The sequence below is a fragment of the Vulpes vulpes genome, chromosome 12, assembly GCF_048418805.1.
Source record: "Vulpes vulpes isolate BD-2025 chromosome 12, VulVul3, whole genome shotgun sequence".
Taxonomy (NCBI): domain Eukaryota; kingdom Metazoa; phylum Chordata; class Mammalia; order Carnivora; family Canidae; genus Vulpes; species Vulpes vulpes.
In genome coordinates, this window is record NC_132791.1 from 46,646,872 (window position 1) to 46,662,344 (window position 15,473).

The 15,473-nt window shown below is 40.6% G+C and overlaps 1 protein-coding gene across 28 annotated transcripts in view; it reads right to left on the reverse strand.

The window, feature by feature from the left end:
• KDM4C (lysine demethylase 4C) overlaps positions 1-15,473 on the reverse strand; it is a 460,147-nt gene that overhangs the window by 169,584 nt on the left and 275,090 nt on the right. For all 28 annotated transcript variants that reach the window (XM_072728386.1, XM_072728383.1, XM_072728376.1 and 25 more), the window contains 2 exons: positions 14,188-14,501; positions 8,822-8,930 (listed from right to left, as the gene is read on the reverse strand). In XM_072728386.1, the coding sequence (XP_072584487.1) occupies positions 8,822-8,930; positions 14,188-14,501 (423 nt within the window). The remainder of the gene's footprint in view (positions 1-8,821; positions 8,931-14,187; positions 14,502-15,473) is intronic.

A 15,473-nucleotide genomic window follows, 5' to 3' on the forward strand; every position in this document is an offset into this window, starting at 1 on the left:
AATCTATGAATTCAGCCTGAGATTTAAAGAGAGAACAGCTGGAACGCTACAGTGAGAAGAGTTCGCGCTTCTATCAAGGTAGGAAGACGGGGAAAAAGAAATAAAGAAACAAAAGGCCTCCAAGGGGGAGGGGCCCCGCGAGGAGCCGGCTGAGGCCGGGGCGAGTGTCCCCAGGACAGGAGAGCCCCGGCCCGGAGAAGCAGGAGCTGCACCAAACTTCCCGGGTGGAAAGGGGCTCGCAGGGAGTTAGAGCAGGACCCAGGAGGGCGGGGATGCCCTCGGGCTCCCTGGGATACTAACGGGCACCTGCGCCCCGGGAGAATGCGCCGAGCTCCCGAAGGGTTGCAGCTCAGAGGGGCTCCGGCGGCGGCTCCGCGGAGGGGGCTGCGCACCCCGGGAACAGCTCAGGGGCGGCTCTGGAAGAGGAAGAGGCTCCGTGCAGAGGGGGCTGCGCGGCTCCCGGAGCAGCTCGGAGGGGCTCGGGGGCAGCTCCGCGAAGGGGGGTGCAGGGCGGGAGCGAATCCAACAGCGCAGGCTCCGGAGCACAGGGCGCCCGGACACAGCCCAGGATCTGGCCTCCCCCAGGGACAGGCATAGGCTGGGAGGGCCCAGGACAGCAAGGACGCTCCTGTCCCGAGCTGAGCACATCAGCGGCCCCACCCCGGAGCCTCCAGGCCCTGCGGACGGAGAGAGCTCCCTAGTTACTGCGGGAGCTGACTCCAGGGCTCCAGAGCTGGCCCCGCCACTGCGGTTGTTCCTCCTGGGGCCTCACGGGGTAAACAACCCCCACTGAGCCCTGCACCAGGCAGGGGGCAGAGCAGCTCCCCCAAGTGCTAACACCTGAAAATCAGCACGGCACGCCCCTCCCCCAGAAGACCAACTAGACAGACAAGTTCCAGGGGAAGTCAAGGGACTTAAAGTATACAGAATCAGAAGATACTCCCCCCGTTTTTTTTTTTTTTTTGCATTTGTTTCCTTCCCCCACCCTTTTTTTCCCCTTCTTTCATTTTTTCTTTTTTTTTTGTTTTTTTCTTCCTTTTATCTATTTTCTTTTTCTCTTTTCTTTCCTTCTTTCTCTCCTGTCTTTTTCTCCTTTTCCCAATACAACTTGTTTTTGGCCACTCTGCACTGAGCAAAATGATTAGAAGGAAAACCTCACCTCAAAAGAAAGAAACAGAAACAGTCCTCTCTCCCACAGAGTTACAAAATCTGGATTACAATTCAATGTCAGAAAGCCAATTCAGAAGCACTATTATACAGCTACTGGTGGCTCTAGAAAAAAGCATAAAGGACTCAAGAGACTTCATGACTGCAGAATTTAGATCCAATCAGGCAGAAATTAAAAATCAATTGAATGAGATTCAATCCAAACTAGAAGTCCTAATGATGAGGGTTAACGAGGTGGAAGAACGAGTGAGTGACATAGAAGACAAGTTGATGGCAAAGAGGGAAACTGAGGAAAAAAGAGACAGACAATTAAAAGACCATGAAGATAGATTAAGGGAAATAAACGACAACCTGAGGAAGGAAAACCTACCTTTAATTGGGGTTCCCGAGGGCGCCGAAAGGGACACAGGGCCAGAATATGTATTTGAACAAATCCTAGCTGAAAACGTTCCTAATCTGGGAAGGGAAACAGGCATTCAGATCCAGGAAATAGAGAGATCCCCCCCTAAAATCAATAAAAACCGCTCAACACCTCGACATCTAATAGTTAAGCTTGCAAATTCCAAAGATAAAGACATCTTAAAGCAGCAAGAGACAAGAAATCCCTGACTTTGATGGGGAGGAATATTGGGGTAACAGCAGACCTCTCCACAGAGACCTGGCAGGCCAGAAAGGGCTGGCAGGATATATTCAGGGTCCTAAATGAGAAGAACATGCAACCAAGAATACTTTATCCAGCAAGGCTCTCATTCAAAATGGAAGGAGAGAGAAAGAGCTTCCAAGACAGGCAGGAACTGAAAGAATATGTGACCTCCAAACCAGCTCTGCAAGAAATTTTAAGGGGGACTCTTAAAATTCCCCTTTAAGAAGAAGTTCAGTGGAACAATCCACAAAAACAAGGACTGAATAGATATCATGGTGACACTAAACTCATATCTCTCAATAGTAACTCTGAACGTGAACGGGATTATTGACCCGATCAAAAGGCGCAGGGTTTCAGATTGGATAAAAAAGCAGGACCCATCTATTTGCTGTCTACAAGAGACTCATTTTAGACAGAAGGACACCTACAGCCTGAAAATAAAAGGTTGGAGAACCACTGACCATTTGAATGGTCCTCAAAAGAAAGCAGGGGTAGCCATCCTTACATCAGATAAACTAAAATTTACCCCGAAGACTGTAGTGAGAGATGAAGAGGGATGCTATATCATACTTAAAGGATCTATCCAACAAGAGGACTTTAACAATCCTCAATATATATGCCCCGAATGTGGGAGCTGCCAAATATATCAATCAATAACCAAAGTTAAGAAATACTTAGATAATAATACACTTATACTTGGTGACATCAATCTAGCCCTTTCTATACTCGACAGGTCTTCTAAGCACATCATCGCCAAAGAAACGAGAGCTTTAAATGATACACTGGACCAGATGGATTTCACAGATATCTACAGAACTTTACATCCAAACTCAACTGAATACACATTCTTCTCAAGTGCACATGGAACTTTCTCCAGAATAGACCACATACTGGGCCACAAATCGGGTCTGAACCGATACCAAAAGATTGGGATCATCCCCTACATATTCTCAGACCATAATGCCTTGAAATTTGAACTAAATCACAACAAGAAGTTTGGAAGGACCTCAAACATGTGGAGGTTAAGGATCATCCCGCTAAAAGATGAAAGGATCAACCAGGAAATTAAGGAAGAATTAAAAAGATTCATGGAAACTAATGAGAATGAAGAATACAACCGTTAAAAATCTTTGCGATGCAGCAAAAGCAGTCCTAAGGGGGAAATACATGGCAATACAAGCATCCATTCAAAAACTGGAAAGAACTCAAATACAAAAGCTAACCTTACACATAAAAGAGCTAGAGAAAAAACAGCAAATAGATCCTATACCCAGCAGAAGAAGAGAGTTAATAAAGATTCGAGCAGAACTCAACGAAATCGAGACCAGAAGAACTGTGGAAGAGATCAACAGAACCAGGAGTTGGTTCTCTGAAAGAATTAATAAGACAGATAAACCATTCATTAGCCAACCTTATTAAAAAGAAGAGAGAGAAGACTCAAATTAATAAAATCATGAATGAGAAAGGAGAGATCACTACCAACACTAAGGAAATACAAACGATTTTAAAAACATATTATGAACAGCTCTATGCCAATAAATTAGACAATCTAGAAGAAATGGACGAATTCCTGGAAAGCCACAAACTACCAAAACTGGAACAAGAAGAAATAGAAAACCTGAACAGGCCAATAGCCAGGGAGGAAATTGAAGCAGTCATCAAAAAGCTCCCAAGACACAAAAGTCCAGGGCCAGATGGCTTCCCAGGGGAATTCTATCAAACGTTTAAAGAAGAAACCATACCTATTCTACTAAAGCTGTTTGGAAAGATAGAAAGAGATGGAGTACTTCCAAATTCGTTCTATGAGGCCAGCATCACCTTAATTCCAAAACCAGACAAAGATCCCACCAAAAAGGAGAATTACAGACCAATATCCCTGATGAACATGGATGCAAAAATTCTCAACAAGATACTAGCCAATACAATACAACAACACATTAAGAAAATTATTCACCATGACCAAGTAGGATTTATCTCCAGGACACAAGGCTGGTTCAACACTCGTAAAACAATCAATGTGATTCATCATATCAGCAAGAGAAAAACCAAGAACCATATGATCCTCTCATTAGATAGAGAAAGCTTTTGACAAAATACAGCATCCATTCCTGATCAAAACCCTTCAGAGTGTAGGGATAGAGGGAACATTCCTCGACATCTTAAAAGCCATCTACGAGAAGCCCACAGCAAATATCATTCTCAATGGGGAAGCACTGGGAGCCTTTCCCCTAAGATCAGGAACAAGACAGGGATGTCCACTCTCACCACTGCTATTCAACATAGTACTGGAAGTCCGAGCCTCAGCAATCAGACAACAAAAAGACATTAAAGGCATTCAAATTGGCAAAAAAGAAGTCAAACTCTCCCTCTTCGCCGATGACATGATACTCTACATAGAAAACCCAAAAGTCTCCACCCCAAGATTGCTAGAACTCATACAGCAATTTGGTAGCGTGGCAGGATACAAAATCAATGCCCAGAAATCAGTGGCATTTCTAATACACTAACAATGAGACTGAAGAAAGAGAAATTAAGGCGTCAATCCTATTTACAATTGCACCAAAACGCATAAGATACCTAGGAATAAACCTAACCAAAGAGATAAAGGATCTATACCCTAAAAACTATAGAACACTTCTGAAAGAAATTGAGGAAGACACAAAGAGATGGAAAAATATTCCACGCTCATGGATTGGCAGAATTAATATTGTGAAAATGTCAATGTTACCCAGGGCAATCTACACGTTTAACGCAATTCCTATCAAAATACCATGGACTTTCTTCAGAGAGTTAGAACAAATTATTTTAAGATTTGTGTGGAATCAGAAAAGACCCCGAATAGCCAGGGGAATTTTACAAAAGAAAACCATATCTGGGGGCATCACAATGCCAGATTTCAGGTTGTACTACAAAGCTGTTGTCATCAAGACACTGTGGTACTGGCAAAAAAACAGACACATAGATCAATGGAACAGAATAGAGAATCCAGAAGTGGACCCTGAACTTTATGGTCAACTAATATTCAATAAAGGAGGAAAGACTATCCACTGGAAGAAAGACAGTCTCTTCAATAGATGGTGCTGGGAAAATTGGACATCCACATGCAGAAGAATGAAACTAAACCACTCTCTTTCACCATACACAAAGATAAACTCAAAATGGATGAAAGATCTAAATGTGAGACAAGATTCCATCAAAATCCTAGAGGAGAACACAGGCAACACCCTTTTTGAATTCGGCCGCAGTAACTTCTTGCAACATGCATCCATGAAGGCAAAAGAAACAAAAGCAAAAATGAATTAATGGACTTCATCAAGATAAAACGCTTCTGCACAGTAAAGGAAACAGTCAACAAAACTAAAAGACAACCTACAGAATGGGAGAGGATATTTGCAAATGACATATCAGATCAAGGGCTAGTATCCAAGATCTATAAGGAACTTATTAAACTCAACAGCAAAGTAACAAACAATCCAATCATGAAATGGGCAAAAGACATGAACAGAAATATCACCAAAGAAAAACATAGACATGGCCAACATGCACATGAGAAAACGCCCTGCATTACTTGCCATCAGGGAAATACAAATGAAAACCACAATGAGATACCACCTCACACCAGTGAGAATGGGGAAAATTAACAAGGCAGGAAACCACAAATGTTGGAGAAGATGCGTAGAAAAGGGAACCCTCTTGCACTGTTGGTGGGAATGTGAAATGGTGTAGCCACTCTGGAAAACGGTGTGGAGGTTCCTCGAAGAGTTAAAAATAGACCTGCCCTATGACCCAGCAATTGCACTGCTGGGGATTTACCCCAAAGATACAGATGCAATGAAACGCCGGGACACCTGCCCCCCGATGTTTCTAGCAACAGTGTCCACAATAGCCAAACTGTGGAAGGAGCCTCGGTGTCCATTGAAAGATGAATGGATAAAGAAGATGTGGTTTATGTATACAATGGAATATTACTCAGCCCTTAGAAATGACAAATACCCACCATTTGCTTCAACATGGATGGAACTGGAGGGTATTATGCTGAGTGAAATAAGTCAATCGGAGAAGGACAAACATTATATGTTCTCATTCATTTGGGGAATATAAATAATAGTGAAAGGGAATAGAAGGGAAGGGAGAAGAAATGTGTGGGAAATATCAGAAAGGGAGACAGAACATAAAGACTCCTAACTCTGGGAAATGAACTAGGGGTGGTGGAAGGGGAGGAGGGCGGGGGGTGGGGGTGAATGGGTGACAGGCACTGGGGGGGCACTTGACAGGATGAGCACTGGGTGTTATTCTGTATGTTGGTAAATGGAACACCAATAAAAAATAAATTTATTAAAAAAAAGAAGAAAAAAAAAAGAATTAGATACCCGTTTTTATGTAAAGGCTTTTATGTATATTTTAAACATAATTTTCTTATATATACCCTCTCTGCTCTACCACAAACAACACTGTTTTGCTGGTAAGTATAGAAAATCTTCCAGAAAAGAACAAGCTGAGAGCCTGGAAATCCTTGCTGATTCTGTAATTACTGGATCTGCCACTAACTATAGTTACCAGAATGGTCTCTATAGTTTCAGATCATTTAAATATCGAAGAGTCACTTCACTGTCCTTTGAGAAGAGCAATTTAGCAGTGACTCTTAGCTCCTAGCTACACATAAATTCCCAGAGGTGCTGGATCAATATTTTTCCCCTTTGCTGTATTTCTGTTAGGGAGTCAAATTCCAGCTTCAATAGAGAAATGTTCATTTACCAGCAGAAGACACTGTTTGCTGTTTTAGAGATACAACTTCTCAGATGTTCTAATGTAGTTATGTTCCTGACTGACATACACCTACTTGTATATGAGGAATGCAAGAGGAGTCTAGTGGTCAAGGTAGAAAAATTCACAAAGAAGCTGGATTTGGAGTTGTGTACTCCAAATGAGCACTAATCCCACAGTTCATCATTTTCTAATAATGATGTTCATTCACTTCCAACTGTACCAGACACAGAGGCAAAAGACAGAAGTAACATTCACGAATCCCATAATATAAATACACTTGACCCTTGCACAACTTGAGAGTTGGGGTGGCCAAATCCCCATGCAATTGAAAATCCACATATAACTTTGAACTTCCCCAAAACTTAACTACTAATAATAGCCTACTGTTGACTAGAAGCCTTACCAATAACATAAACAACCAATCTTTGTATATTATATGCATTATATACTGTATTCTTACAATAAGATAAGAAAATTTTATTAAGAAAATCATAGGGAAGAGGAAATACATTTACGGTACTGTACTGTATTTATCGGAAAAAACTCACCGAAAAGTGGACCTGCACAATTCAAACCTGTGTTGCTTAAGGGTCAAATATAATTTACTCCCGGACACGGGATATTCCCCCTTGTTAGTATGGAAACTTGCAAAAATATTTAGACATCACTAAAATTCTGATTTTTTTCTTTTCAATTCTCAAAAATCCTCAGAGGATTCTTTACTATGTCCTTAACATATTAAAATACAGAGCTTATGACTGCAAAAAAGTACAAACACCCCAATGTTTCAGCAAGACATTTAACCTTAAACTCTTGAGATGACTTTGTTAAACCAATTCATTTAAAAATTTTGTAAGCTGTACTGACTGAAACCAGAAGTGCTCTCCATGGAGAAACGCTGGGCCAATTTATGATGGCTTGCATCAAAATAAGGAAACTGGAGAAAGTAGTTTTCCTTATGTGTTAGTATAATCCATTCCTTTCCAAAAAGCTACACTAAACACAGCCGATGATGAAGAAGGGTAATTAAAATTCAAAAGTAATGTATGGTAAGCAGTAATTACCTTATACAGAATTGTCCTTTATTTTGACACTAAGAGGAAAATGGTTTGTGCTGAGCACAATAAAGCAGGAGAAAGAAGAAATGAACATGATGATATATGGAAATAAACATGAATATGTTTCACTATTTCTATTACTAGATACAGAATTTCACCTTTGGCTGGTGTTACAGAAATTGCTACAATCATTGATTCCCTACACTGATGATCTTTTTTCCTAACTAAACATAGGGTATAAAAGTAGACAGCAAAAAAGAAAAAAATCTGCTACAGATGTCTACTCTGCTGACTGTATTCAAACCAAACAAGAAGCCTGAACCCAAGGTTCATATTACTCCATTGAGAGCATCATCACAAGCACATGACGTTAACAATTTGCACCAGTAAAGGACAATACTTTGAAGAAAGGCTTTTTATAGAAAACCTATTTCAATCAATCTTTTTAGAGAAAAGAAAAATAAGCACACATACCCCCCCTCCCCGGATGTGTTATGAGATGCTTGCAAGGAAGAAACAGTGAGACAGTGGTCTGATTTTTAACTGAAAGCAACAAAAAGACATTTTTGGAAAAAGAGAGAAAGAGAAGTAAAAAGGGTAGCCAGATAAAACAAACAGATAAGTACAGATATGTCCAGGAATAGTAACTGGTTGTAAATGAAACTACTTCACATCAAGCCATGTCAGTAAAATCTAGTTAAGGAGAAAGGATGTTTCACCACAAACCAGGCATAACAGGATATGGAGGGCACTGCACATGGTTTCTTATTCAAGATGGTGTTAAAAATATTGAAGAACTCAAGTTAAAAATAAAGACAATGCAAAGAAACCTACCGCATGGTAACTCTGTGATCTGACACCTTTAGAGAAGTGGTTCTCAACTTCCTCTAGAGTATCTTAAGGCAAATGTCAGAAAAGACCAATTTTATCCCATCGTATAAAATGGGAAAACTTTGACTAGGAACATAGCCAGCTTATATGAAGCATGAATTTACCCTTAAAATCCAAATTCCTTTTGTATGTAAACTGTTTATTACTTACGATTTCCTTATGTATATCTTTACAATTTGGTCAAATTTCTTCTCTACCAAGTAATTTTTAGACAAGTCTGTTATAACAAACAGAATAAATGCTGCATACCACATAGTATACACAGAATAAACACTGCAAAACATCACAAACTCACCTTCATCACTTATTGCCTGCTGTTTCACCAGAGTCAGTGGGGATCTTGCTGGAGGCTTACTAAGAGGATGGCGCCAACTTTTAGCAGTTTTGGTTTCTCCTTCTATTCTCTGGTCACAGAACAAAAATGGAAAAGAAACACTCACAGTTAAACATTTGTTATGAATGAAAAACTATGGTTCACAGTGATTTATGACAATTTAATTATAAAGAATTCTTATACTTATTTATGTGCTGGGGAATTAGTCCTTTATTTAAAAAACAAACAAACAAACAAAACCTATAAGTCAAAAGAAACAGGAACCCATACTATTAGTTATTTTTCCAAGAGATCAATTAACTGTCCTTCCACTGCATATTAAACTACTATCTATGGTATAGGGTACGCTTATCAAACTTGCAATGAACCCAGCAGTTACCAAGTTTTCAAAAGTTCTTCCAAACTAATCTATATTTAGAATTATATAATCATAACAACATAGAACTATGGCATTTGGTCACCTTGTACTGGCCACGTGTGAAAATCTGGCAGATTATTTTGCTTTCTATCTTTACCCAGAAAGCAATACTGCCAAAGTGAGTCTGTATACTTCCTTCCACTGAGAAATGAATGACCACTTCTCTGAGGATCAAGTAAGAAATGTAAAGATTTTTTTTTAATATGGTACATTACTGTCATCTTGAAACCACTTAAATTTTACATAAAATTTTTTGTCTGGTCTCTCCAAACTATATTTTCCTTCCAAGGGTATATGAAAAACCACATATACCCTGACATCTTCAGATAACATCTACTTATAAGCTCTCTTGCCCATGCAATCAGAAACAGAGAGAGAAAAAGAGATGGAAGGAGGGAGATGCTCAGAGAAAGAGTCTGAAACTAATGGATCTGCATCAATAATTGACTAGGGAAGAAAGGAGTCTCAGAAATGTCCCTGGTAAGCTGAAAAAGTAGTGGCTAGAAGTAGAAAAACTACACCAGCTTCGGACACCAAAACAGGATTATGAGAAAATGTGTGACAACATTCTCATCAAAACTGTGATTAAGGAAAGGATGTCAAAGAACACAGAATGAGGGGCACCTGGGTGGCTCAGTCAGTTCAATGTCTGACTCTTGATTTCTGCTTAGGTCATGACCTCAGAGTCATGAGATCAAGCCCCGTATTAGGCTCTGTACTGGGCATGGAGATTCTTTCTCTCATTCTCTTTCTCTCTCTCTCCCCACCACCTCTTCCCATGCCCCCTCCTCTTAAAAAAGAAAAAAGTAATACCGGATGAGATTTATCTGTGGTTCATACTAGCTAAAATAATTTTTTTAAGATTTTATTTATTTATTTGAGGGAGAGAGACAGAGATAGCAACAGAGATAGTGAGAGAAAGTATAAGCAGAGAACAGAGGGAGAAGCACACTCCCTGCTGAGCAGGGAGTCCCTGTGGGGCTCAATCCCAGGACCCCAGGATCAGACCTGAGCCAATGGCAGATGCTCAACCACTGAGCCACTAACGCCCTCTAGCTAAAAATTAATATGAAATATTTATCAAGTCCTCACTATATGCCACATTGTTCCTTAGAACTGAGCTACAGCAGGAAAAACTACCCCAGGTCTCAGCTTTCAAGGAATGTGCATTACAAAAGAGGAAGGCATAGACAATAAACAATAAGAAGTATGTTTACTAGGTATTATTAAGAAATATGTAGTAGGGGTGCCTGGGTAGCGCTATCCATTGAACCTCTGACTCTTGGTTTCAGCTCAGGTCTGATCTCAGGGTTGTGAAATGGAGCCCTGCTTCGGGCTCTGCACTCAGTGTGGAATCTGCTAGATCCCCTCTCCCTCTCCTTCTGCCCCTCCCACTCATGTGTGCAAACACAAGTTCTCTCTCTCTCTCTCTCTCAAATAAATCAATCTTAGAAGAAAGAAAGAGAAAGAAAAAGAAAGAAAGAAAGAAAGAAAGAAAGAAAGAAAGAAAGAAAGAAAAAAGAAAAGAAAGAAAGAAAGAGAAAGATGCAATAAAGAAAAAAGGGTTGAACAAAAGAATGGAAAGAGATGGGAGGGAGCTATTTTACACAGGGTCATCAGAGAAGGCCTTTCTGACAAGGAGACATTTGAGTCTCGAGTGCACTGAGGGAGCTGTCTGGGCTCAGAGAAGGATTTAGGGCAACAGGAACAGCATGTAAGGTGTGAACATATTCAGTTTATTGCAGGAAGAACATGGAGCCCAGTTATAGACAGACACTGTTCAAAAAATAGTATTTCTTGGGAAGTCACACTAAAGTGTTAAACGCATAGACACAGCATTACATTTCATACTAAAAAACACTGGTCAAAACCACATGAGAACAAAGTGGGTCTGTACTGCTCTGAAGGGCTGCCTGACACCACAGTGTGAGAAGAGAGTATCACACAGCTGATTCTGCAAAGGAGCAAACCAAGTCACTTGGGCCTCCATAGTAGCTGGGAGCGTTTGCTCAGTGAAATGATAAGGTTGGAATAACCTGGTAGCTCAGCGGTTAAGCGCATCTGCCTTGGGCTTAAGGCATGATCCTGGAGTCCCAGGATTGAGTCTCTCATCAGGCTTCCTGCATGGAGCCTGCTTCTCCCTCTGCCCATGTCTCTGCCTCTCTCTCTGTGTCTCTCATGAATAAATGACTAAAAATCTTAAAAAAAAAAAAAAAGGTTAGGATGAAAGTTAAAGGCACTGAGGGTAGAATCACCACCACACCAACACTGAAAACAAGGAAAGCGAAAAGTTACTTTGGGTTCCATTCTAATTTAAAGAATGTGAGTAAATTTAAACAGGCATTTGACTCATTCACCATCCCACAAAGAACCCCAGTATCTGCTTAGCTGAGCTTAATCCCCATGTGAAATTAAGTTGTAAATTTTGCTTATTATTATGTGAATACTATTTTCAAATTTCCCTTAGCAACCATTTCAAATAAATTAGATCATTTTTTATTTTTCTATTTCTCTTATGTTTTTGATAAATATTTAATAGTTCAGTAGGATACACAATCATGCATAAAATAGTAAAAGTTATTGGGTCAAATTAGCAAATTATCTATATTTTATTTGATATTTTAAAACTAGTATGACTATCCCCAGATTTCTTCATCTAATCTCCATTGTAACTCAAACATGTGACAATGCCTGTAGTGAGATGAAATGTGCAAGAAATGGGTCTGTCCAGTGACCAGCTCAATTTGTCAGCTCCAACAACTGATACTCTTCTTACTTGTGTCCTCAAATTCTCTCATCCAGTTGTATAGGTCAACACAGGGCCATGAATTCTGACACTACTACGCACAATCGGAGCTTGCCTGGTCCATTCACAATCTTACGATTAAAGCAACAGTTTATACTGAAAGCATATAATATAGGAACGCCTGTGGCTCAATGGTTGAGCGTCTGCCTTCAGCTCAGGTCATGATCCCAGATCCTGAGATCCTGTATCAGGATCCCTATGAGGAGCCTGCTTCTCTCTCTGCCTATGTTTCTGCCTCTCTCTCTGTGTCTCTCATGAATAAATAAATAAAATCCTTAATATATATATATGTGTATATATATATATATATATGAAAGCATATAAATGAACAAGAACATATGAGAACAGGGAGGCACTCTGTAAGGAGTTGGAATAGGGTGCCTGGCAATCAAGAGGGGTCTTGAGTTTTCTGAGAGGCAAAACGCTTGTTTCTGGCAGCAGGTGGGACCAGAAAGGTCAACCTGATCCTAGAATCAGAGCCCAAGAGGAGACAAGGGAAAGCAAGACCAGGTGAGTTAAACTAGAGCCTGTGGGAAGCCTGCAACCCAGAGGTCTAAGTGATGGCAGGAGGCAGTCAGAGCTGCATGTGAATCATTTCCAGTATGGTTAATATTACAGGTAAGAGAATCATTCTATAATCAATGTCAGTATGTCAGTATCCCTGTGATGTCCTACTACAGTTTTCCAAAAGGTACCACTGGGGGGGAAATGGGGACACCAGATCTTTCTGTATTATCTCTTACAACTGCATATGAATCTATAATTATAACAAAACTAAGACAACCTACAGAATGGGAGAAGATACTTGCAAATGACGTATCAGATAAAGGGCTAGTTTCCAAGATCTATAAAGAACTTATTAAACTCAACACCAAAGAAACAAACAATCCAATCATGAAATGGGCAAAAGACATGAACAGAAATATCACCAAAGAAAAACATAGACATGGCCAACATGCACATGAGAAAATGCTCTGCATCACTTTCCATCAGGGAAATGCAAATCAAAACCACAATGAGATACCACCTCACACCAGTGAGAATGGGGAAAATTAACAAGGCAGGAAACCACAAATGTTGGAGAGGATGCGGAGAAAAGGGAACCCTCTTGCACTGTTGGTGGGAATGTGAAATGGTGCAGCCACTCTGGAAATCGGTGTGGAGGTTCCACAAAGAGTTAAAAATAGACCTGCCCTATGACCCAGCAATTGCACTGCTGGGGATTTACCCCAAAGGTGCAGATGCAATGAAACGCCGGGACACCTGCACCCCGATGTTTCTAGCAGCAATGTCCACAATAGCCAAACTGTGGAAGGAGCCTCGGTGTCCATTGAAAGATGAATGGATAAAGAAGATGTGGTTTATGTATACAATGGAATATTACTCAGCCATTAGAAATGACAAATACCCACCATTTGCTTCAACATGGATGGAACTGGAGGGTATTATGTTGAGTGAAATAAGTCAATCGGAGAAGGACAAACATGATATGGTCTCATTCATTTGGGGAATATAAATAATAGTGAAAGGGAATAGAAGGGAAGGGAGAATAAATGGGTAGGAAATATCAGAAAGGGAGATAGAACATGAAGACTCCTAACTCTGGGAAACAAACTAGGGGTGGTGGAAGGGGAGGAGGGCGGGGGATGGGGAAGAATGGGTGACGGGCACTGAGGGGGGCACTTGAGGGGATGAGCACTGGGTGTTATTCTGTATGTTGGCAAATTGAACACCAATAAAAAATAAATTTATAAAAAAAATTTTTAAAAAGTAATCAAAAATAAGAAATATATAAGTATGTACATGACAATTAAAATTAAGAAACAAAAAAAAAAAAAACAAAGTTCAGTTTTAGGAAAAGGTAAAGAGAACAAAAATTAAACTACAGCATGTAGCCAAAAATTCCATACTACCTGAATTATCACCATGGGAGCCCAAAGTCACAAAAGGCTTACCTCCCAGTCATCAAAAGAAGTATGACTCAGACCTGTTAATGTGAAAGGTTATTTCTACCCTATAGCAAGATTTCGATGCACAGCATGGTCTTCCAGAAAGTACTCTCCCCACACAATAAATATAGTAAAAACAGACATTGCCACATACTCCAGGGAGTTCGAGGCCATTTCTCTCCCCACTGGAGATCGCTGGGATTTCCCCAAGTTCAAGGCCACTCCTGCGGCTCTCCACATCACTCTCTTCTCCCTCTGTCAACACACTGTTAGTTTCTGCCACTGAGGAGCATGACTCAGGTGACTTTGGCCATGGAAGCTTGGGTGGGTCTGGTTCCTTAGATGTCACATGGCCACTAGATAGGGAATCACCAGCTTCACTGGGATGTGAAGGTAGGATTATACCACAGGCTTGGTTATCCTTAGTTTCTATTTCTTCTGTTATAGACGTGCTTAAGCAATTGTTTCCTGAGGAGTGAAACAAAAGGCTGTTAACAAATCTTACATTGCATGATTACTCAATTAGAATTCTCAATTAAATTTCTATCTTTCAACTTATTCTCTAAACTCCCACAGATACGAGTGGGAAAGTCACCATGGCACCACGGAGCCTTCATAGTTATTACCATGAGATCTCAGAGTTTGGTAAAGAATATACTTACCGACAATATGAGATTAAAAAGGGATTATGCTTTGACCAATGTCAAAAGCCAATGCAATAGTGATAATTACCCAAAGCAACAGCAAATTGAAATCTAAAAATAGGGATTATATTCCAAAACATGATGCTAATAGCTTCTACTAATGAAACATTCGGCTCAGAGAACATATGGAAAGAACATATACAAGGGTGTGCAGATCCCAGTAAGAAGCATGTCCCACACTAAGCCTGCACCATAGGCTGATGGAATATAAAAGGAAACGACACAGCGAGCACGTGCCCTCACTGCCATCTCTGGGCACCCTTCCCCTCCCCTACAAACAGTTGTGGGCATCATATCACCTACCATACACTAGCTCTGGTGCTGAACACAGCCCAGTTCTGTGCCTAAGTCTCCTGCCAGGTCTCAAACCCTGGAGGTCAAAATACAAGGAACCATGCAGCAAAAGAATAAAACTGGGTTCCCCTGGCCTAAATTACCCAGTAATCCATCAAGTATCTAATTAAATCCAGTGTGATTAAAGACTACAGTAAGGGTCTATTTTTAAAAAAATCTAGAAGGGCCTGGGAGGCTCAGTCAGTTGAGCATCTGCCTTCAGCTTAGGTCATGATCCTGGAGTCCTGGGATCCAGCCCCACATCGGGCTCCCTGCTTACAGGCTCCCTGAGCTTCTCCCTCTCTCTCTGCCCCCACTCATGCTCTCTCTCTCACTCTATGTATCTCAAGTAAATAAAATCTTTTTTTAAAAATCCATATATATAGCACAACTGTGTTCTCTG